This window comes from Varanus komodoensis, unplaced genomic scaffold (genome assembly GCF_004798865.1).
Source record: "Varanus komodoensis strain SLA01 unplaced genomic scaffold, ASM479886v1 scaffold14_3, whole genome shotgun sequence".
In the NCBI taxonomy this organism is placed as follows: Eukaryota; Metazoa; Chordata; class Lepidosauria; order Squamata; family Varanidae; genus Varanus; species Varanus komodoensis.
In genome coordinates this window covers 1,752,961-1,774,925 of record NW_025335439.1, presented here as the reverse complement: position 1 = coordinate 1,774,925, position 21,965 = coordinate 1,752,961, and the positions used below count along the sequence as shown (strand labels likewise).

Here is a 21,965-nt window from a genome sequence, read left to right as displayed (position 1 = left end):
GGGATTGTTTGGTTTAGAAAAATGGTGAGAAAGGGGAGACATGATAGAAGTCTTTAAAATACTGCATGGTGGAGAGGGAGACTTTTGGCTGCTAGCCTTTCTGGCTGTTTGCTGCCTCTGTTATCCACATGCCTGCATACATCAATTGCTAAGGAGCATGGGCAGGTGGTATTCTTATCCCCATCCTGCTTGAAGGATCCTGTTGACAGCTGGTTTGCCACCTTGTGAGCAGAGTGCTGGACTAGATGGACTACTGTGGTTTTCTTGTGTTCTTGGAGATCTGTAAGCACATGCAATGAGCAGAGCCCACTGTTTTAAAGATCCTTGAGTGAAGGGTCAGAGGACTGCAGTGTGAGCAAACTTAGTGCTCTGCATCATTCCAAAATGACTGTCCTTTAAAGAAATTAAATGTTGCTTTTGTTCCAGAACTAGAAAAAGAACTCTCCAGGAGGTCAAAGAAGGTCTGCATTGTGAAAGTGGTAGGAACCAGGAACCTGTGGAAAAACATTGTTGTGCTCTGCATAAATTCGTAAGTACCATCATTCTTCTGTCCAGCATATTGTTTAAAGAACTAAAATGATTATTCCTGCTTATGATAGCATCATATCTCTTTTGCTATTTATTATTTTATTTTTTTCTGCCCAGTGAAGTTCTCAGAGCAATGTCCAGTTCATAACAACATGGCTGATTTATAAAATCACAGCAAAATAAAAAGGGAAACAAAGCATTTTTAAAACAAGCCAAAACAATATTATGTCAAAAGCTGGGCAAAACAGTACAGATTTTACTCTCTTATCTAAAGCCTGATACAGATGGCGCCAACCAGACCTGTCTCAGGAGAGTTCCATAGTTGGGATGCTGCTGCAGCCAGTGAGTTGTCCCCACTCCCCATTTCCAGCAACCCTAATAAGCAGACCGAATGAGGAGGTGAATGTACTGGTTGCTGGGCTGAGATTGAAACTATAGGCAGGTGAAGGAGGAGCAGGAAAAGGAAGAAAAAGAGGTCAGTCCAATAAGAAATTTCAGGCAGGAAGAAGAGTTTGGGAAAGCTACACATCTTGGGCGAGGGATGGGAGGAGGAGAGTCATAGGACTCAGGAGGCAGGTGGCAGGAGTGGTAGTGACAGGGAAATGCCAAGTAGGCAGAGGAGGAGATGCAGCGAGTGCAGTGTGGAAGGGAATCGGAACCAAGGGAGGTAGGCATGCTGCTGGCAGGAGAAGGGAAATCACAGGGAAGAGAAGAGGGGAAGGTGAATGAAACACCGGGGTAAAAGAAGACAGGAGAACGAAGGTAAGGGAAGCAGATCCCAAGTGGTGAAGGGAGGAGAAGTGGTGGCCATTATGCAGTCAGTCCATCTCATATTTGCTCTTCCTTTTCTCCTTCTGCCTTCGACTTTCCATAGTGTGATTGTTTTTTCCAGGGAGTTCTGCCTTCTTGTGATATGCCCAATGTATGACAGCCTCTGTTTTTTCATTTATTTAGGGCTTTATATTCAGCATAGGTTTTCACAGATATTGAGAAGATAGAGAATGCTTCACCTTTTAGCATCAGGCAGCAGTGCTTTGTATGAAGTAGAAAAACAGTAGAAAACCTAGTTGCCTTTATCTTCCCAAGTGAACAGGTTTACACCTGAATCAGACACTTAATTCCAGGAACTAAAGATCACATCTGTAACACAAGTCAGAGCGCTCTTCCTTTTTTTCTTCACTGAAATCATACTTCTGAAGGAGTAATAGAACTCTGGGGGTTGGAACTCTGGAACACCAGATTTGGCCCACTGCAGTTCCCCAACCGTAACCAATAAGACCGTGAGGCATCTGCACAGCCCAAGCCCTGCTTATAGGCTGTGAATTTGCAAGTTGCCTGGGGAACCAGTTGATGTCCAGACAGGGCATAAATCTTTAAAAGAAGCAGGCTTGCTTTGGAGTATTTCTTGGAGTCTACATATGTCCTTAGAATTTTCCCTTTGCTCTGCAGGGCATAAAAAGACTGCTTGTTGCTCACCTATGTTATCTCTCTCTCTCTCTCTCTCTCTCTCTCTCTCTCTCTCTCTCTCTCTCTCACACACACACACACACACACACACACACACACACACTTTCCATTGTAGGAGAGTGTGGGGGAGGGGGCCTACTGTGAAGTTAATGTTTTGGTTGCCATCTTTATATCCACCTTTTTGCACTTAAATATCTAAGCATTCTCAGAGAACTATATTCATATGAACCTTTTGACAGAAATATTAACTAATGAATAATCCAGACTTCTTCTAATGTTGTACTACCCAGAGTCAGGGAGCAGACTCTGCTTATTCTGCCACTCCATACAAATACAGGAAATGCATGCGATTTAGTACTGGGCACAGAGTTAGGGTTAGGATTGAATCTGAGCTTGCCTGCTTTTTAAAATGCAAGATTCTGGCTTTAAAATACCTAAGCTATGTCCAGTGAAAGATTGCTGAAGAAGAGGCTCATAAGGATTTCTTGTGTTCAGCAATATGGCTGGAGCGTACCACATAATTCTTTGCCCTTTTCCTGACTTAGCAGGAGTAGAATAAATTATGCAATTTAAGCAACTGTATGTAAAATTCTTTAATTCATATAACATGTACAGGTCATAGAAAGCTTGCATTTTCAGTATAGAATTTTCACAGCTTGAGTTAACATTTAACTTAGTGCCAACTATACATTAAATGCTGTATAACTAGAGTGAATAGAAGGTATATCTCCATATGTTTTGGACATCAACTCCCAGAAACCTCTGCCAACATGGCCAACGAACAGGAAAGCTGGGAGCTGAAGTCCAGAACATAAGGTGATCTGCTTTCTGTCTACCCGTGCTGTTCATAACACAAGAGATAGTAACATCATCCAGCTTTCTCTTCAGGGCTTGCTAGCTGCAGATCAACTGCTACCTCCAGCCCCCTGTTTCTAACTTGAGTCGCTATGCCACGAGTATAAGCAAATATCCTGGTTGGTCCACATTCACGCATAGCCCTTCCTACCTGTGGCAAGCTGCTTAGACTCAAGGACCAAATAAGAACACTTGATCAGCCATCCATTGATTGGTTAGATGATGAGTGGGAAATGAGTGCATATGCACGTCTCATGTGTGCTTGCCCCTACTTCTGAAGTGAAAAATCCAGGGTCCTTTTCTCCCTGGGTTGTTTCATAATGTCTGAATGTGTATTTCACAACCCAAATTTGAACCCATCCCCAAAGGTCTGGGTTCACTCATCACAAAAAGGGACAAAGTGTTCCTGGTTAATTTATCACTGGCAAAACAGCCATGTTTACTCCCTCCCTTGAAGAACTGTGGTATATGCCATTTGTCCATCTTGAATAGGCAATCCAGATACAACCATAGTAGTTGCTGTGGGCTGTGTCAGGTTAGCCAAGAGGGCAGGGTTATTCAAGGGTAAACAACTCTCACAAAACCCCATAGTCAGTTTACATAATCTCTCCAGCTAGGTTCACACAACAAGCCAAGCAATGGCAAACCCTGGCTAGGGGTCACATTATTAACAATGACAGACAGCATGCACCACAGCTTTTCAGAAGGAAATTAACCCATGATGGGCTGCCATATGGGTTGAATGTGCTTTGCGTTGTATATCCCCAGACGTGCTAACAAACCATGGCTTGTTAACTATGAACAACTCACAAAGGAAAGCCATAGGTTGTTACTGAGTTGCGAACAGTGGGATGTTCGTGGTTTGTTAGCACACCCAGGTTTATACAACACAACAACCCATGATTCAACAGCCCACACTCAGTCCATATTCAACCTTGAGTATGGTTTGGGTGTGAGTTACTGTGTTATGTGAATCTGACATCTGGAGGAAGCAAGAAAAATGTTTGTGTGTAATTGATCTCATTTCCATCCATCTTAAGCGTGAAATATTTGGGATCAGATTGAAAGATTTTGTCATTCTAACTGTGGGGTATATCTCACCATATATAAGTGTAATGTCATTAGGGTATATTTCACTGTTCCTCACGTTTTGTCTTCCACAGACTAACTGGGTATGGAATACACCACTGTTTTGCAAAGAGTATGATGGGTCATGAAGATAAGATGTCACTCACCAACAATTTCTATGCGGACTACTATACCATGGCAGGGATTACTCTGGCATCCTGTCTGGCCATGTGCCCAGTTGTTGGTTTTCTTGGGCGGAGAGGCGGACTGCTGCTCTTCATGATCCTCACTGCTTTGGCTTCACTTTTACAACTAGGCCTTCTCAACTGTGAGTGCAGATGTCAAGTCACTGTATACCTTAACTTTAAACCAGTTCCAAGGGCCACTGTGTTTCAGACAAGCACGTGCTCTCAGACCTACGGCTGTTCTCAGCTATAGGTGGGAAAATGCGCTCATAGGGAAACATTCAGAATTAGCAGGTGGACCTGAAACAAACAGAGGGAGAATGTACACAATAATTTAGATAGATGCCCTTTGTTCTTCCCTTTCTAAGGCATTTGCTTCCTCACCTCCCCAACCTGATGCCATCCAGTTAAGTTGGACTACAAATACCTAGCATGCTAGAGTTGGTGCTAGTTTTGGTCCAACACATCTGGGGATACCATCATAAGAGAGACTGGTCTGTACAATGTAGACTCCTTGTCCACTTTGGTGTGGCTGTTTGTTCCTCTCTCCTCTTTGACATCCACATAAAGCATGGAGAGACTCATCATCAGTCCTTGAACTCTCACTGCAAATACAGTGTTGCTAAGAAAACTATCCATGCAGTTAAAAGGAATCATAAAGTAACTAGAACTGGATTTTATACTAGGGAGGTAGAAGATCCCAGTACTCTGGAGTGTTGATAAGATATAGTCTGGACCTCATTATTGCAAAATAAATGTTTCTCCTTTTAGTTTGCCTATTTTCTCTACTTGCTTCCTATGGATTTCCAGATCTGACCAGGCATTCTAAGGAAAATAGAAAATTTCACTCCAAACCACCTTGCCGTGTGTCAGTATTGATTAATTTCAATGCAGGTTTTTTTTTCTTCGAACTTATTTCCCTTTCCTTCAAGGCCATCATTCTCTGTGTTTGAACTGTTCAACTTTCAAAGAGCCAGTGTGGTGTAGTGGTTAAGAGCATGGGACTGGGACTCAGGCGATCCGGGTTCGAGTCCCTGTTCAGCCATGGAGCCAACTGGGTGACTTTGGGCCAGTCACAGACTCTCAGCCCAACCTACCTCACAGGGTGGTTGTTGTGGGGATAAGATGGAGGAGGAGAATGATGTAAGCTGCCTTGAGCCCTTTGTAGGAAAAAGGCAGGATATATAAAAAAACACACAAAATGTCATGTGAATTTCTGAAAGATTTGTGTTTGTGTACTCCGTATTGAGACTGTAGATTCCATATGGGAATGAATCCTCATGTGTTAAAGCAACCTTTCCCGAACTGGCGCTCTTCAGAGGTTTTGGACTATGACTCAGCATTTCTGAGCATTGGCTATGTTGGCTAGGAATGATGGGAATTGTCGAGGGCACCAAGATTGCACAGAAAAAAGGGTTTCAATCCATGGTATCTCCTTCTACCTCAGCAAGGAAAATTCTACTGGGCATCAAAGATTCTACCACTTTTGGTAGAAGTAGCACCAAGCTGCTGTAAGGGAAGGACTTCCTTGCTAATTCAGTTTAGGCTCACAAGGATCACAAGCAGCATCTCAGCCAGAGAAAAAGAAACCACAACAAGAACAAACACTAGCAGGTTACCCTAAGCCAGTCTTGATTCGATTCTGCTGTCTATTTTTGGTCCAGTGCAATTTTCCTTTTTAAAGGTTAATTCATGGTTGGTCATGGCAACTCTCTCAGTCCCTTAATGACCATGCAGGAGAACTCTCAACAATAGCTGGGGGTGTCACAAGACTTCCAGAATGGGAACATGCCTCATGGATGCATAGCCTACCAGGAGTTTTCTGTGGTGTATGCCTCTGTCCGATGCATTTTTAAATGTTTTACATTTTTAGCTTGCACAGTATAGAAGCAGATCTACTCCTCTATAAAGCAGACCTCAAAACTTTCTTTCTGCTTATATTTATACTTTTGAATATACATAAAGAGTTGTCTGCGAATATAACCATATGTAAAGTAGACCCATTGAAATCAGTGTGGTGTAACTTATGCATCATTAACTTAAATGTCATTGATTTCAATTGGTACATTCCTCTCATGGTCAAATCTGGGTGTAGTCCAAGAAATATATTGAAATGACAAGGATGTATGAATGGAAGGACAGACAGACAGACACAGAAATAAGAGTTCCACTTCCTGGTAATCACAACGTTCTGGGTCCTGTGACTCAGGTCTTTAAGTGGAAACTTTTGGTATTCTCTGGACCAAAACTGTCCATTGTTCCTGAGTACTGAATCTGGGTAAGAATAAGTGCCTGTTACTGAACATTTTATCTAGATAGATCTGCACCTGTCTATAGCCACAAAGTGCTTGTGAATAATTGTATGATCTGTTTACACAGTTTGGAGCCTTGTCAAAGACAATTCAGCTGAGTGATGCAGTAGTAAAAAAGAAAATGTCTCCTGGGTTTTGCTTTCTAACAATCCCCTCCTGAGTATTAGAACTAATTGTGACTCTTAAAAAATTTTCTATTCATTATCAACATAAAGGCCTTTGTTTAGTCTCTGCCCTAATTCTAGACCTAGAATGCTTTACCCATGTGCAATTAATTGTTATCATCTCATTAGAATTCTATCCTTCCATTGTGAATCAGACAGAAATGCACTTCCTGCCAGGCTGTTTGGGAAGAGAAAGCATTTCCTCCTTCTGTCATAGCATGGAAGGAGAAATGTGTTGGGTGGGTAAAGGGACTATTTTATCCTGCAAGGCAGTCTCCCCCAGTCTGTGGATTACAACTCCTATCATTGGCAAGTTGGTTGGAGATGATGGGAGTTGTAGTCCAGTACATCTGGAGAGGGCCGGGGTTGGGGAAGGCTGGTATAATTTCATGTTAACTTTTTAAATAGCTTTCATGTGTTTGTTGCCTTTTTTCTCTTTGTATGTTCTTATTTTGTTCATTTTTTTCCTCAAACTGCATCCAGTGATAGGAAAATACAGTCAACTTCCAGACTCAGGTACGGTTTTCAGTGTGATTGCTCATTTAGAATGAATCATGTTGTTATATTGCCTCCCTCCTGCTACCTTGGTGCTTGAAGCCAGATCACGTACAGGCCTCAAGCTTCCTTCTCCCCTCTTTATTCCATTTCCAAGTGAACAACCCACATAGCAATTGTCAATTGAATATTTATAATTCCATATGCCATTCAAAACTATTTTCATATGCTTTATGAACTGAAAGCTGCATTTAAGTGCTCCTGAAGTCTGGTGGATCAGTTCTGATCTAAACATTGCTCTAGGAGGTGTGGGGAGTGATTGGAGCTGAGGGAAAAAACATATGTTATGCATGTTGAAAGTCCCAGGTACGATTCCAGGCATCTCCAGGTAGGGCTGAAAAAGCTACCAGCAATCCTGAAGAACTGCCTCTGGTTAGTGTGGGCAATACTGGGCTCGATGGGCCCATTGTCTGGATCCGTATAACACAGTTTCCTTTATTCCTGCATGTATCCAGTCACTTTGCGTTGGAATCACAAATGTAAAATTCAGCAATGTTTTTGTCTAAATGTCAAGTCATAATATCCTGACTTTCTCTTCACTAGGGCCTGAAAGCTGTCTATCCTTGGCTTCAGCAAGGCTTTTCACATTATTTTAAGGCCACTAGCTGTATACCATCACAATGCAGCCTTAGTGGCTTTTGCCACTGAGGTTCTCATTGAGGGCTAGTGCCAGAGATCGAAGGACTTTGCTTCTGCTGCCACAGTATCTCCTAAGGACAGCATGTTATTTTTTCATAGGAATAACACTTACAAGGAGATGCACACAGGAACACGGACAGCATAACCTACACCCTTCCCTCTAGTAATTCCCACCATTAAGAATCCAGCTGCTGTTTGCATAGCCCAACCCTTTCATTGCTCAGCCCTTTGTGACAGAGTACCTGAAACTAACATAGTTACATTTAATGTTGCCTTCACCCACAGGCATGTGAGAAAATACCTACCCCTTAGGAATTAGCCTGGTCTGCACATATCAACAACCCAGAGTATGTATTGAATATGGGCTACATTGAATTATGGGTGGGTGTTATGTATGCAAACTGTGCACTGTGGTTTGACTATGGGTTGCTAACCATGAACAATCCAGGAAGGTTTGTTGCTGGATTGTGAATGCAGGCTTGTTTGCAGTTAAGAACCCACAGTTAAGCTTACATGACAACCCATGATTCAACAACAGCATGTACTCAACATGTGCTCTAGGTTGCCCTACATGTGATTATGTCTTTTAAACCCTTTAAAAGGGCATGGCATACTGTGAAATATCAGTGGACTGATTAGCATTTTTTTCATGTGTCTAACAGGTATGAGTGAAACTGTAAAGGACAAGTTCTCCACTGCATTTTCCATCGTGGGTATGTTTTCATCACACGCAGTTGGAAGTCTCAGTGTTTTCTTCTGTGCAGAAATCACACCAACAGTAATAAGGTATGACAGACAGCTCACCCCGTGGAGAAGAGACTCTGTAGCCTCTTACTTCAACTGGTACCTTAGAACGCTAGTCAGCAAGTATGTCTTGGAATGGCCACTTTGGGCCAGACTTGCTAATAAGTTAAATGCATCATTGGCAGCCCTGGTGGTCTCCACCCTGTGGGGAGATAGCAGCTTTGTTGGACAGAGGCAGTTTTTATCAGGACTGTGATGTGGAGATTGGGGTTTGGGGGGTGGGGACGGGCTGTGGCCCTTGGCTTAAAAACAGACAAGACACATTACTGCAATCATACCTTTATGGGGGAATCCTATTTATGCTTAGGCTAGGGAAAGCTGGGAATTGTAGCTTTCTGCTCAAACTTGGAAAGGATTGTGCCCATATTGCATCACTTACTGTGGCGTTGTAGGGGTGGTGGGCATCTCAGAGGAAGTTCCACTGGCGTACTCCATATGTATCCCTCAGCACACATGAGTTCCATATCTACGGTGTGTACATGGGCTGTGCTTCCATTTCCAGCACCTTGCATGGTTGCCATAGGCCTATTCAGGTTATCCCCATTTTATACTCTCGACTGCAGCATCCTATATCCAGACATTGACAGAGTGTTGCTGTTTTGTCCTTTACTAGCAAATATACACACAGTTAGCCATTTGTGTTTGTGCAGTACTTTTTATCAGTAAAGTGGATAAGAGAGAAACAAGCAACCCTATAGCTGGAAATATAAGTACATTATTGCCTTTATTTTAAAATTTTCCGTCACCTTTCATCTCCAAAGGTTATCATCATCATCATCATTACTATTAATTTCATTTTTATGCCACCAAATAGCCAAGGCTGTCCAGGCAGTTTAACAAAAGTTAAAACACATACACTCTCTCTCATGCACACAGACCAGCTTAAAACAAACAGGTGATCTCAGGGTGGTATGGACAAAAAATATAAAAATGATAAAAGGGACTTAAAAAGAATCAAACCAGCAAACAAAAAATCAGTTTTGATTGAATCACATTGTACTCCTTCAAAATTTCAAGATTCACTTTGAGATACTTGGGAAAACAACCATTTTAACTTGGCAAAGCTGCATTTTAACCACCGAACAAAAATAAGCAATGTTGCTGCCAGTCATTTCTCCTTTAGGAGTGCATTCCAAAGGGTTTAGAATGATTTAGGGGAATGAACCCAACTGGATTTTTAGAGTGTCATAACTTGAGGTGAAATTACTTGAAATCTTAGAAGCACTCAGTCTTTTAAAACAAAGCAACAGCAAAGAGGGAGAGTTGAGAAAAGTTCATAGCATCCATTAGAGTAGCCTTTTTCAACCAGTTGCCCTGCAGCTAGTTTGAACTATAAGTTCCATCTTCCATGGGGATGAAGGAAGTTGTAATCAAACCCTCCTGCTATGTGGGCTATGCTAACTCATACTCTCTTTATTGCAAGCGAAAGGCTGACTATAAAAAGCTCCAAATCCAGGCAGCACTTTCATTCCCAACATGTGAATCTGAAAACTACAGAGTGAACGTACTTTGAGACTGTTGGGATGTTTAGTATGCTGATCCTTAAGCTTTGTTCACTTCCACCAGCCCCATGCCGCCAAGCACTTAGGCAATATTGAAAAATTCTTAATTCCTTGCACCAAGGAGTTCATTATGGATCCGCTTCCAAACAATTAACAAATGAACCTCCTAATCCAACTGCAATAAACTTGTTGATGGTACAGCTGTGTGTGAGAGTGTGGGTGCCATTACAAAACAGGACAAGAGTATTTTGTAAAACAAGTTAATGTCAGGAGAAGGTGAGGTTGCATTCCTGACTAGGTAATAAGTTGCTGCCATTCATTTCTCACTATTTGAGGTGACTCTCACCCCCTTATATGTGAATCTGCAGGAAATAGCAGAAATGAACAAAAGATAACTTCTTTGTGCTTGAGAAAGTTGTGCCATAGTCCATTATCCAGGGTAACCAAAACCCTTTCAGCCTCTGATTTGTGCAAGGAAAGGAACTGGAAAAGAGGGTGGAAGCTGACAGAGCATTGCTCTGAACTTCAGCTTCCAGAATTCCTCGGCCAGTGCTGCTCTACTGAGGAATTATGGGAGTAGAGAGGGCCTGGTTTCTCAAGCACCAGTGCTGGAATCCAGGCATGGCCAGAGTATAGGTACACACTGTGATGTTGGACACCACTGTGGAATGCTGGGATTGGCATCTGCTAGGGGTAACCTCTACAAGAAACCTCCACATAGAGACGTTTGTGCTGCACTCCTTGACCACCTAGTCGCTCTGTATAATTGCCTGCATTCCAAGAGGATTTTAGCTCTCGACATCTTGAATAAACAAGCCCTGAGATGTCCCTAATGCTTGTTGTTTCTAACATATGAAGACGTTTGCAGTTATCCCTTTCACACTTCCAAGAGTCATACACCTGCTTGTGTCCATGACCAGGGCTGCAAACAGGACATGGTCACATGATTTGTAGATGGAAACAAAATTCTTGTATGTCTTTATTCTGTGCTGTCCCCTAAAGAAATCTAAGGAAAACCTGCTCCCTAGTGGTAACTCAGAGAAATTCAGAAGTTAAAGGTTTCGAAGGGCACAATCTTATGCATGCTTAGTTAGGGTTAGGAAATAATGGCTCAGAGCTCTGCTTGGCTAGGGCATGCTAGAAGTTGCAGGAGTTTTTTCCTGCCTGAACTTGCATATGATTATGCCTTATGCTATAGAGAGAAAGGAAAGACTAATGAAGGAGACAGGTAGGCTGTTACATTTTTAGAGGTAACAGTTACTTCTGCTTGTTACAGTCTATTCTATCAAGCATTTCTCCCTTTCCAATCACTGATGCTATTGCTCGGTTGCAGTCCATGAATGAGTGCAAATTTAAAGCAGACAGTATAGCTGCAACACTTTTGGTCGGGAGACTTCCTTGATTTTGCTGATTTTCCAAGATTGGATTGTATGAGGTGATTTTCTGCATCTAAGACTTTTTTTCAAGTGTTATGTTTAAAGCTTGTGAATTAACAGTGTCCTCCATTTTTGTATTTAATTTGGGTATAGGATATTAAGTGACTAAATCTTTGTGAGTGATTGGATTCAGACAAAATTATTACCCTCACAAGGCTTCGGTGTAGGTTGCTGTTGAACTGTGAATTGTTGTTGAAATATGGGTTACTGTGTTATCTAAATTTTGAGCACCCCACTGGGTTGTGAGCTGTGGATTCAGACACTACATTAACCAACATATCAGCAACAAGTCACAGTTGAGCAACAACCCATATTCAACCCTTGTTGTCTGAACCCATATTAGTTTCAACCAAAAGGTTGAAAGTTTAGAGGTCAAAACTTATTAGAATGTTGAGAAGCTCAGAAAAAGCAGGATAGTGGGGAGTTTGAAATTCTTCAAATAGAAGGTTATGTTGGAGAAATTAACAAGAAACACTTATCCTGATTGGTCAAAGTTGGTAAGGAAAGAAATGATAGTTTTAAGCAATAAAAGCTGAGGCAGAAAAGAGGGAGGGAGGTAGAAAAGGAAGTCTGAGCTGGAGAGTTGATTGAGAGAAGTAAAGAAATGATAGTAAGATAGTACTTGGATAAGGGACCCAAATAAAGCAGTCTTGTTTGATTAGACAGATGGTATTTATCCATGGTTGTGTTTTTTCTCTCTTGCTCATATCATACATGATATGTATATATTTAAAGTGTTTTCCTATTAGTGTTTTTCTCCAGTAAAATGTATGCATTGTTATTTACAATGTTGTAGTCTGTTGGGGGGGTGTTACCCACTCCACATCTAATGGCCAACCCTCACATGACCTAAAGCAGATAGTTTCAAGACTGTTTAATGAGGACAGCAAGAGAAAAAAGATTTCCCCAGAATGGCCACAGAAAACAAAAAAGAAATGTGCGCTTACTGTTTTACTCATAGAACAGGTCCATGGGAATGTGGCAGATTAAAAATCTGAGTGAGAGATTTGACACTGTGAGATCTTACAGACCTAAAATCTACTCTTTCTGAAAACTCTTTTTCTTACAAGTACAAATAGCTTGAAGCAAAACTTTTGAACTCAACCCTCATTTTCATTCCTGGGCATCATTTACTAGCCAATCTCTTGCTTTTATTGTCCTCTTGTCCTTGTGCCACCAACTGGTTTTTGTATTCCATCTGGTGTATGAACTGGTGAATTAGTCTGGGCTGTTGTTAAGGGTGCACTTTGTTTCCACAGGGGTGGTGGGCTTGGCCTGGTCCAAGCTAGCGCAGGCTTTGGTATGCTGACTGCACCTATCATGGAGCTGCACAACCAGAAAGGCTACTTCCTCCACCATGTGATCTTTGCCTGTTGCACACTCATTTGCATCATCTGCATTCTCCTCTTGCCAGAGAGCAAAAACCAGCACCTTCCAGAGAACATTCCAGATGGCGAACATTATACCAGGCAGCCCCTCCTGCCACACAAGAAGGGGGAGCAGCCCCTGCTGCTCACGAACTCTGAACTCAAGGACTACTCTGGCCTCCATGATTCAGCAGCAGCCGTGAATGACGGGGTAACCGAGAGTGTCACTGCCAATGGGATGAAAGCGATGTAGTTGGCTGGAGGAGGAGGCGCACTTAGGCATGGGAGTGCTTTCCACAAGGTTTACAGAACAGTGAAAGAAGGGATGGATACACAGGGGAATTGGACTCTGCTGCTAAACCCACTTCTTGTAGGATTCTTTGATCAGGGTGTGCAAATTGATTTGGAAACAGTTATAGGGGGTGGGTGAAGGGAATGCATCTTCAAAGCAAACTGGTTGGAGACTAACCGCCCATCAGAACATTTCTTTCCTGCCTACCATGAAATGTTTCTATTTATTTTGATTTTTGTTTGTTTGTTTCCATGAAGCACTTTATTCCTTTTTCTTTATGTTGATCACAAACATGAAGCCATGTTGTTTTCAAAAAGAATAGCCATTCCAAGACAGTAATCATGGAGTTCATTTTTGTGTGTGTTTTTGAAATCATTTCTTGCCTTTTTTTTTTTTTTTTTGGTTGGAGAAATGCAGTATCTCTTGCTGAACAATGAATTTCATTGACTACTGACATTTTAGGTTCAACCAATTTTCTTGGTCTTTCCAGGTAATCTGATCCTCCCTTTCCTCCACCCCCTTACTGTATTAAGTGTGCATTCAAAGCTCTGACTTGAAATTCCAGCCGCATTCTAGGTAGCAGAAATAGAGTTCAGCTAATGAGCCCCAGTGTATTTTATAAAGGTTGTTTTCTACATTTTAGAAGTAGAGGAATTCACCTATTACTTGCAGTTCAAAGCTGAAAACAAACCACTGCGCAAGGAAGCTAGCTACATTTTTTTCCAATGGAGATGAGGAGTATGGATTTAAATGAAAAATGTGTCTCTTTATAGAAAGTTCTTGCAAGTGTTTATTAATAATAACAAGAAGCAATTTTAACAGGCATTTCTTGGTAAACTCAAGGCTTTACCAAGAGAGGTTTTAAAGTAATGGGGCCTTGAAACTATGAGGTAGCATTTTTTTAGGAGAGCAACTCTGTGTTGTGTGGGGGTGGGGGGAATAGTGGCCAGAAAGTTTTAGGAGTCTAAAATTCTTATTCAAAAATCAGCTAGGCTGGAATTCTGGCCATCATAACGTCAGTTCAACTGTTTACCTTCATTGTCCCCAAGACTGATGGATGCTAACAGAAGAATATAAGTGATAAGTTGCAAATAAACTGACACAATAGGTTAAAATGTAAGATTAGGGTAAGGGGGGAATACGGAATAAGCTCTTTGGATGTTTTAAGTAGAGGCCAGAGTGGTCTGGTTAAGAGGTGTGTAACAGTTTTTCAAGGATAAGGTTGCATATTATCAACCAATTGCCATCTCCAGCATGAAAATCTATAGGGAATAGCCACCGTTAAGTGCACCAGAAAAAAAAAATCCCAAGTGCTCTTTTAGGATGTCTTATCCTGCCCCCTATAGTAAAATAAATAAGCCAGTCCCACAGGGTCACTTGACTGAAAATAGATGCTTAACACCCTGATCCTACATGCATTTGGAAAAAAGTTCCACTAACGTGGCGTAGAACTTGCTTCTGCTTGAGATGCATCTAGGTACAGGGTGTTAATAAAGGCAAGAACCCCCTTCCCCCTTCCCCCAAAGAGCTGGCACTCATTTAATTTGCACTGGCCATTTTAACATTTGGCTATCAAGCTGCGGTTCTTACACGAGAGCCATTTAGAGCCACCTTTGGACTAGGAAGTTCTGAACTCCTGGTGACTCTTCTACATAGAAGTAACAGCCCTGCTCCCTCCCCTTCCACTCAGACCATGCATTTGTGATTTGATTGCCTGTGGTCCAGCCCACCATTCCAGTGAATGCAGCAGCCAGATGTGTGGTGATGTGTAGAGCCATCCATTTGACTGTCACTTTGATGTCCATCCTGCATTCGTGGGTAAAGGGAAGGGCGTGTTGTGGTGCTTCCTTCTCTGCCATTTCCCTTCTTTGCTCTATATATTGTCTGTTGACTTATCTGTGTTTCTTCCTCCTCCTCCCTCTGCCAGGCTGCTTTTTGCAATCCTGCGAGGAGCTGCCCCAAGCCATCCCGGCGGCTTCTCCTGGGGCAAGCAGTGCAGCTTCTCAGGGCTGGCTAGCTAACTCTCAGAGGGCAAAATCGGCCTGCAGAAGAGATGGGAGGCTATGTACTTGAGAAGAAAAATGTTTGTCGTAAAGCTGCTAACTTTTATACAGAGGATGAGATGCTTGGGGAAATCTTTCTCAAGCCCTGTTAAAAAAAACAAAACACTGGATTGTTCAATGGTCAGCTGTTGTTTTTCCCCCTGAAGTGCCACTGCTGTGTTCACCTCAGTGGGACTTGCTGAAAAAGTGCGAGTCCAATCTTTCTTACACTCTCTCAGTCAACTGTCTGGTGCTAGTAACCAAAATGGCCACCTCCCCTCCATTCTTCTATAACATCCAGACAGTTGCAGCCTTCCATTTGCATTGAAAAGTACAGCCTTTCTGAATTGTGCAGTATTCATGTGCCAAATTTGTGTGATGCCTTTTGCCTTTTATATAATGCTTGTTACAAGCTACATAATCAGGAACAGTGGGTTTCTAGTAAAATCTATGAAGGATAAATCTGAATTGTTTTTAAAGGAGTGGGGCCTTGAAAAGCATTTGAAGAAGAGAATTGGTTATCGACACGTGAAGGCTCCGAGTGAACACACAGCACTTTTTTTGCAATCCGTGTGGTACGGAAGAGTTTTTAATTCCCCACCTCTGTGCATATATTCTTAGAATAGAGTAAAAATCATGTTTGATCACTTGTCAGCCAATAGACTTTATTGCATTTTAGTACTGTTAAAGACCTTGTTGTGCTCATTTCTGTCACTTGCCATGCTTTCTAGTTTCCTGTTCCAATGTGATGCTCCTTACCTTTACAAACAAGCAAAGCAAAACTTTTCTTTGTCATCATATTTAAAGAATCATGTAAGGTGATGGGAGCACTTGGTGATATAAAAACCCAACAAACCATTTTTATACAATTAATTGTGATTTTTCTCCCTTTTTATTTTGTTTTGAAATCTGATTGTATAAGTACTTTATAGTTAGTTCCCAAATTATTTTACAGGTTGCTGAAGCCAACAGCATAATTTTCCATCATACTTCTGTGTCAAAGAGGGTTTTTAAAAAAATACTTAAGTATCTTTCAAATTGCTTATGCTACGTACCTGACTAAAGTCAGGTCTGATGAAGAAACAGTGGAAATGTTAAATTATACCCAGAGCACATCAGTAGGCTTGTTGCCTGCCTTACTCTAGAGTAAGTGCAGGGGCAGTGATCTGGATCAGGACCCTAGCTTGTGGGGGTAGAGGAGCCTTTAATTCTTGTACTTGCTTGGAATTGGCAACCTGTGTCTGAAACTGATGTTACGAGATATGGATCCATTGGCTTGAATGGATTATTATCTGATAATAAGTCCTGCAGGGATCTGATTATCGAATTTAACTCTGATCCAGATGCCTGCACTTACTCTAAACTGAAAAAAGCAAGTAGCTGTGTTTTTAAAGTAACGTGCTTCAGCCCTTATCTACTCAACTAGGACATGCTACTGAATATGGTATATTCCAGTACCATACAATTTGCAGAGGCCACTCAGCTCCAGTGCCTGCCTGGGTGCTTCTAAATGGAGCACTCCTAGTGCACTTGGCTGCTCTTCCACCATTCTCTCCATACTGAATTTTTAATATTTTGGGGAAAAACGTGTCTTTGGGTGGCAAGAAAAAAAAACACTGGTAGAAAAACATGGAAGAATTACAAATGGAAGACAGTGATGTCCAGACCCCTATAAATTCCCTCTTTGAGTCAAGGCAATAGCAAAATAAAAGCCTTGCCTGGAAGCACCCCTGTTGTCAGGAGTCCATCTAGGCAGGAAAAACAAGGTATCTTGAATCCCCAGTGAACTCCCCAGCATAGCTCTCTGCTGTGCTAAGGGGACTGTGTCCCGGCTGTTGCAGGCTTGTTGTAGCATCAAGACTGGCACATGAACAAGAAGACTTTTTCAGTGACCCCCGGCTCTAAACAACTCATTCAGGTTTCTGTCATGTTATCAAAGACTGGCCTGTCGGATGCTGAGACCTGTGCCCTGCATGGTACTTCACAGCCTAACAGCCATTTGGTTGCTCTCTGTTTTTCCACTTCTAGGGCAGTCGGCAGCTGCCTCAGTATACAACTGGGCTGCACACAGAGACTTGATTGTACTGCACCTCATGGGTTTAAGCTCAGGCTTCCCAGCAGCACAGCAACAAGACTGGGGTATGAGGACAGGTATCTGTTTTTCCCATGTGTTGCAGGTATGACAGAGGATGTGTTTGCTGTTCATCCAGGCTGTGTCTCTGAGGAACCATGTTTGCAGTGTTTTTGCGGTCCTTCAAAGAGCTTCAATGTCTGTTTGAGCAGAGGTGAAAAGAAACACGTGCTAGTAATCCTCTGTCATACATACCACATTCAGTTCTGCTGTCTGCCCCAGCCGGTACTCCTCAACTCCTTTTCCTTTAACAAAATGGGGCTGTTCAAAAGAACAATGCATGCCTGCTGAGAAAAGCAGCAGAAATGCACCCAGTGGTCTCTCCACTCAAAGGGGGCTGTTACATCTACATACGGAGGCCACGCTGACTGTACTGCTCATGGCTTGCTCTGTCTGCGCCTACATTAAGTGAACATGCTCGAGGAATTGTTTGGATAGCCCATTAAAAAGTAACCCTTTGGCACTGACCAAATAATCAGTGCCATTTTTCTTAATCAGGAACAAGTAATCCTAAAATGCTGTAGAAAGTGGGGGGGGGGGCAACCTTCAATGAAGGGAGCAGCATAGCAACAGGTGCTCAGACCAGCTCCTGGTGGTCTACCACAAGCCATCTTAGACATGTGTCACTGCTAATTCGGCCAGTAGCTGTGCAATTAATTACAAGGCCAGTAGCACAGAGTGGCTGAAGCCTGGCTGCTGGAGATTGGTCAGGTCTGTGCTCACTGCTAGAATTTTAGGGGGGGCGCACAACATTTGCCAGGTTTTGCAGAAACTTAGAGAGTGCAGCCCCAGAACCCTGCTGTCTAGTCATTCCGATTAAGGAAGCAGTGGTGGTTGCCAAGCCTGAAGAGAGAGGAAAGTATAAAACCCACCAAATGTAAAAAGTTCATCCTAACACAGAAAACACTGGTAAATATACTGTCCACTTAAATTATTAGTTTCCCTGTTACCTATGAGCAAAGATCAACCAGTTGGTTGGCCAGTGGTTTTGTTTTGTTCTGCTTAATTTTTGAAAATGTTCTTGAAAGCATGACAGTTAAAATCGGGTTTGAACTTAACAATTAAAAAAAGGAAAATGGGAAGTAATTCATTTATGTTGCCAATTCCTAAACCCAAACAGAAGGGGGGAAATCACCAAACTCAGAAGTGCCGTTAAAATGAACTCTGAATGTCATATGAAGATATATCTGTATCTGGGACAGAAAGGCAACAATTAAAGGTACAGTCTTTTGTATGTTGAAATGAAAAGGGCTTGCAACTCCCGCAGGCCTTTTTTTCATTTCAGCATGCATAGAATTGTGCCCTAAAAGTGTGGCAGATTTTTCAGGTTTTTTTGTTTAAATTAACAAAACCTCATTTTTAAATGTATTGTGTGAAAACCTTTTCGGGAACGGAGTAACGTGCTATGTCTGTAGTGGGTGAGATATCCCTCCCCCTTTCCCCAGTTTCTGATGAAGTTTTTCTTAACTAATCGTTGTTACTGTATGGTTTTTTGATCATGAGTAGTTTGGTGCTTCCTCATAGCACAAGCTTAAAAATCAACTACTGAAGAACAGTCTTAAAAGCTAAATGTCTGCATGATGTTACATCCGTTGTACTTACTGAACAACTTTGTATGTAAATGTACAGGAATAAAGACATTGCCCCATTAAGAATCCCATACTTTGTCCGTTTTTCATGCTGGTGATACACCTTTCCTCCTGTCTGGCTCAGCTTCAAATGCTCAAGGCCAGTGGCCACCCAAAATACAGCATTGGTTAAAATCTAAGGTAATGTCCTCCCCACACTATCTTCCACTTTTGGAGCAAAACTCCCTGTACAGCCAGTCATTGGCCATGCTAAGATGAGCTGATGGGAAATGAGGCCCAAAACATCTGGAGGGTCCCAGGCTAAGAAAGCTTCACTGAATAGTGACTGGGCCAAAATTACTGAGCACACTTCATTGCAAAGTATGAATCTGAAGCAGGTTTAAGGCAGTAACTGAGGTCTGGAGTATGTCAATGGAGACTTTACAGTATCTAACCCATGTATGTACTTTATAGGACTTTAATTCATCTCTGAAGGCTCTTCTCTGGCCCACAACCAAATGAAGTCGGGTAGCTATAAGCAAGAGGGCCACCTGAGTTGTGGCATCCCATTTTATAGAACAGGGTTCCCAAGGAGGCTTACCTGGCACCCACACCATTGCCCTTTTGGAATCCGGCAAAGGTATCTTTCTTCAAAGCAATGTAGATTTGTATTGTATTTATTCATTTGTGATTAAATACATTTTATACTGCCCAATAACCTGAAGGTTCTCTTTTTATTCTGTGAGGTCCCCTAAGTACATTTTCTTATAGGGCAACATATAAATATCAAAAATAAAATGGACAGTATTTCCTGATAATAAGCCCCACTTATGAAAAGATATGTATAGAATGGAGCTATAAGTCCAGCATTCTACCCACTATGGCACACATTAGCAATCAACCTTTTCATCTGTTATGCCCAGGTGTACTTTTCCCTTCCCTGCAGAATTCAGCTTAAAGCCCTCCTGATAAACTTCATGCTGTGGCCAAACACATTCTTTTCAGCACTTGTAAAGAGCAAGCCATTTTTCCCTCACTAGAACTCAAGACAGCTTACTTAATTATCTGCCTCTGGTCAATCTTATCCTCACAACAACCCTGTGAGGTGGTTGGGCTGAGTATCTGACCAGCCCAAAGTCAGCCAGTGAGCTCCATGGCCAAATGGGGACTAGAACCCAGATCTCCTAGAGTCCAGTCCTACACTCTTAATCACCACACCACACTGGCTCTAACTGTTCTAACACTTAACTGCTCAGTTCTCTTTATCTGATTAGGCTTTTAGATGTTCGAATGATGGCTGTGAGGAGGAAGAGTAGCAATAAATGGAGTTTTTCATAGAGAGAATGGAAGTGGAAAACAAAGATAGGCCAGGAAGATTAACCTTTAAGCAGGGCTTAAGAAAAAAGTGTCCCAATCACTATGTTTCAGTATAGCAGGATGTCGCCATACTGCTACAGCAGGGGTGGGTAACATGTGGCCCTCCAAATGATACTGGACTGCAATCCCAGCATGCCTCACTACTGGCCATGTTGGCTTGGACTAATGGGAGCTGTAGTTTGACAACACTTGGAGGGCCACAAGTTGTCCATCCCTGGGTTACAGAACTGTAGTATGTCAAAGAATGACTGTACTTCCAAGTCCTGGCAGTTTTACATATATTTAGTTGTAGGTCCCATCTGTTCAATTTCCGTTATCAATCTGCATTTTTTAAAAAGCATGAATATTCACACTGGTCTTCATAAGTCATTTTGTAAACAACTTTCCTGAAAAATGCATATTTGCATTTTTTGCATCAGAACATTCAGAAGAAAAAATATTTTATTCATTGCAGAACTAAGGTCAATTTAAGGGCAGGAGCAATCCCCACTTGCAAAAATTACAGTTCTGTGAAAACGGATCTGAATACATCCATAGAAGAAACACCAAAAGGAAAAATACAAAGGCTACCATGTCTTAGTGCCATACCTATTTTAGTTCTTTGAACCCTTTCCCCCTACTCCAAAGAGTTCCTAGCACAGCTTACAGCAAATCAAAACCAAGCAGCAAACAAAACAGCACATGTGCTATGTCCATCCATTTCAGTGGAAGTTATTGACATCTGTTTAGTTTGGCATCACAACTAACACTGTTCTGCCCTCTGTCCAATTACTACTGAATTCACTTATATAAAGCAGCCTTTCCCAACCTGGATCCTTCCAGAGGTTTTTGAGTACAACTCCCAGCCAGCATGGACAATGATTAGAGCTGATGGGTGTTGTGGACCAAAAACACTGGAGGGACTTGGCTTGTAAAAAGCTACTTCAGGTAGGAAATGGAACATGCTGAAGCATCTGTCTTGGGTTTATTATTGTTCAGGTTGTTTTAACATGTCTGTAGAAGTAATTGCTATTATTCTTAGGACAAGTAGCCCAGAGGCAAGCAGCTTGCAGCCCTCCTGCGTGACTGGCTAACTTCTCCCACCAATGCAAGCCAGCACAGTCAGGAGGATGGGAGTTGTGGCCTTCCAGACATCTGGGCTTACATCCATGGACTAGGAGGATATCCACCCCCTTCCCAATACCCTTTCTTTTTAAATACAGGAATGCTGAAACTGTATGTTAAAGGAAAGGAGAAACAGTAAGCAAACACTAATTGTCATACTAGATTCTAACACTACTTTCTCCTTTTATTAATGTGATTCTAGATACCTTTCTCTTCCCCATGGGAGTGATACCGAGTTGTCTCAGGAAATAAGATGCACAGAAACTTTCCCCAAACACCTGGTTTTCAACCTGCAGATTTATTTTGCAGAGAACTAAATCAGCTGCAGTGGTCCATCCACGAAGCAGGTTTACCTTATCATCTGGATGTGGGTGATCCAGGCCAGAGCAAGTAGTATACAAGAACAAAAATATCTGCAATTCTGTGCATAGTACCAATCATATCCAGTAGATGGCAATCTTAGCCCACCATTTTGCCACCTCCTAATACTCCAGTTGCAATGTGTGGCTGTGAAAGCTGGACCATAAGGAAGGCTGAGCGCCAAAGGATTGAGGTCTTTGAATTGTGGT

The 21,965-nt window shown here is 42.0% G+C and overlaps 1 protein-coding gene across 3 annotated transcripts in view; it reads left to right on the top strand.

Annotated features, from left to right (window-relative positions):
- The window catches only part of SLC22A23 (solute carrier family 22 member 23), a 120,316-nt gene extending 100,083 nt beyond the window's left edge, over positions 1 to 20,233 (top strand). For 2 of the 3 annotated variants that reach the window (XM_044424525.1, XM_044424526.1), the window contains exons 6-10: positions 427 to 529; positions 4,014 to 4,246; positions 7,063 to 7,095; positions 8,436 to 8,559; positions 12,775 to 19,002. In XM_044424525.1, the coding sequence (XP_044280460.1) occupies positions 427 to 529; positions 4,014 to 4,246; positions 7,063 to 7,095; positions 8,436 to 8,559; positions 12,775 to 13,135 (854 nt within the window). In that variant the 3' untranslated portion in view covers positions 13,136 to 19,002. Of the gene's footprint in view, positions 1 to 426; positions 530 to 4,013; positions 4,426 to 7,062; positions 7,096 to 8,435; positions 8,560 to 12,774; positions 19,003 to 20,222 lie in introns of those variants that run through there. The other variant, XR_006414157.1, reaches the window with a different exon arrangement.
- Positions 20,234 to 21,965: the final 1,732 nt, after the last annotated feature.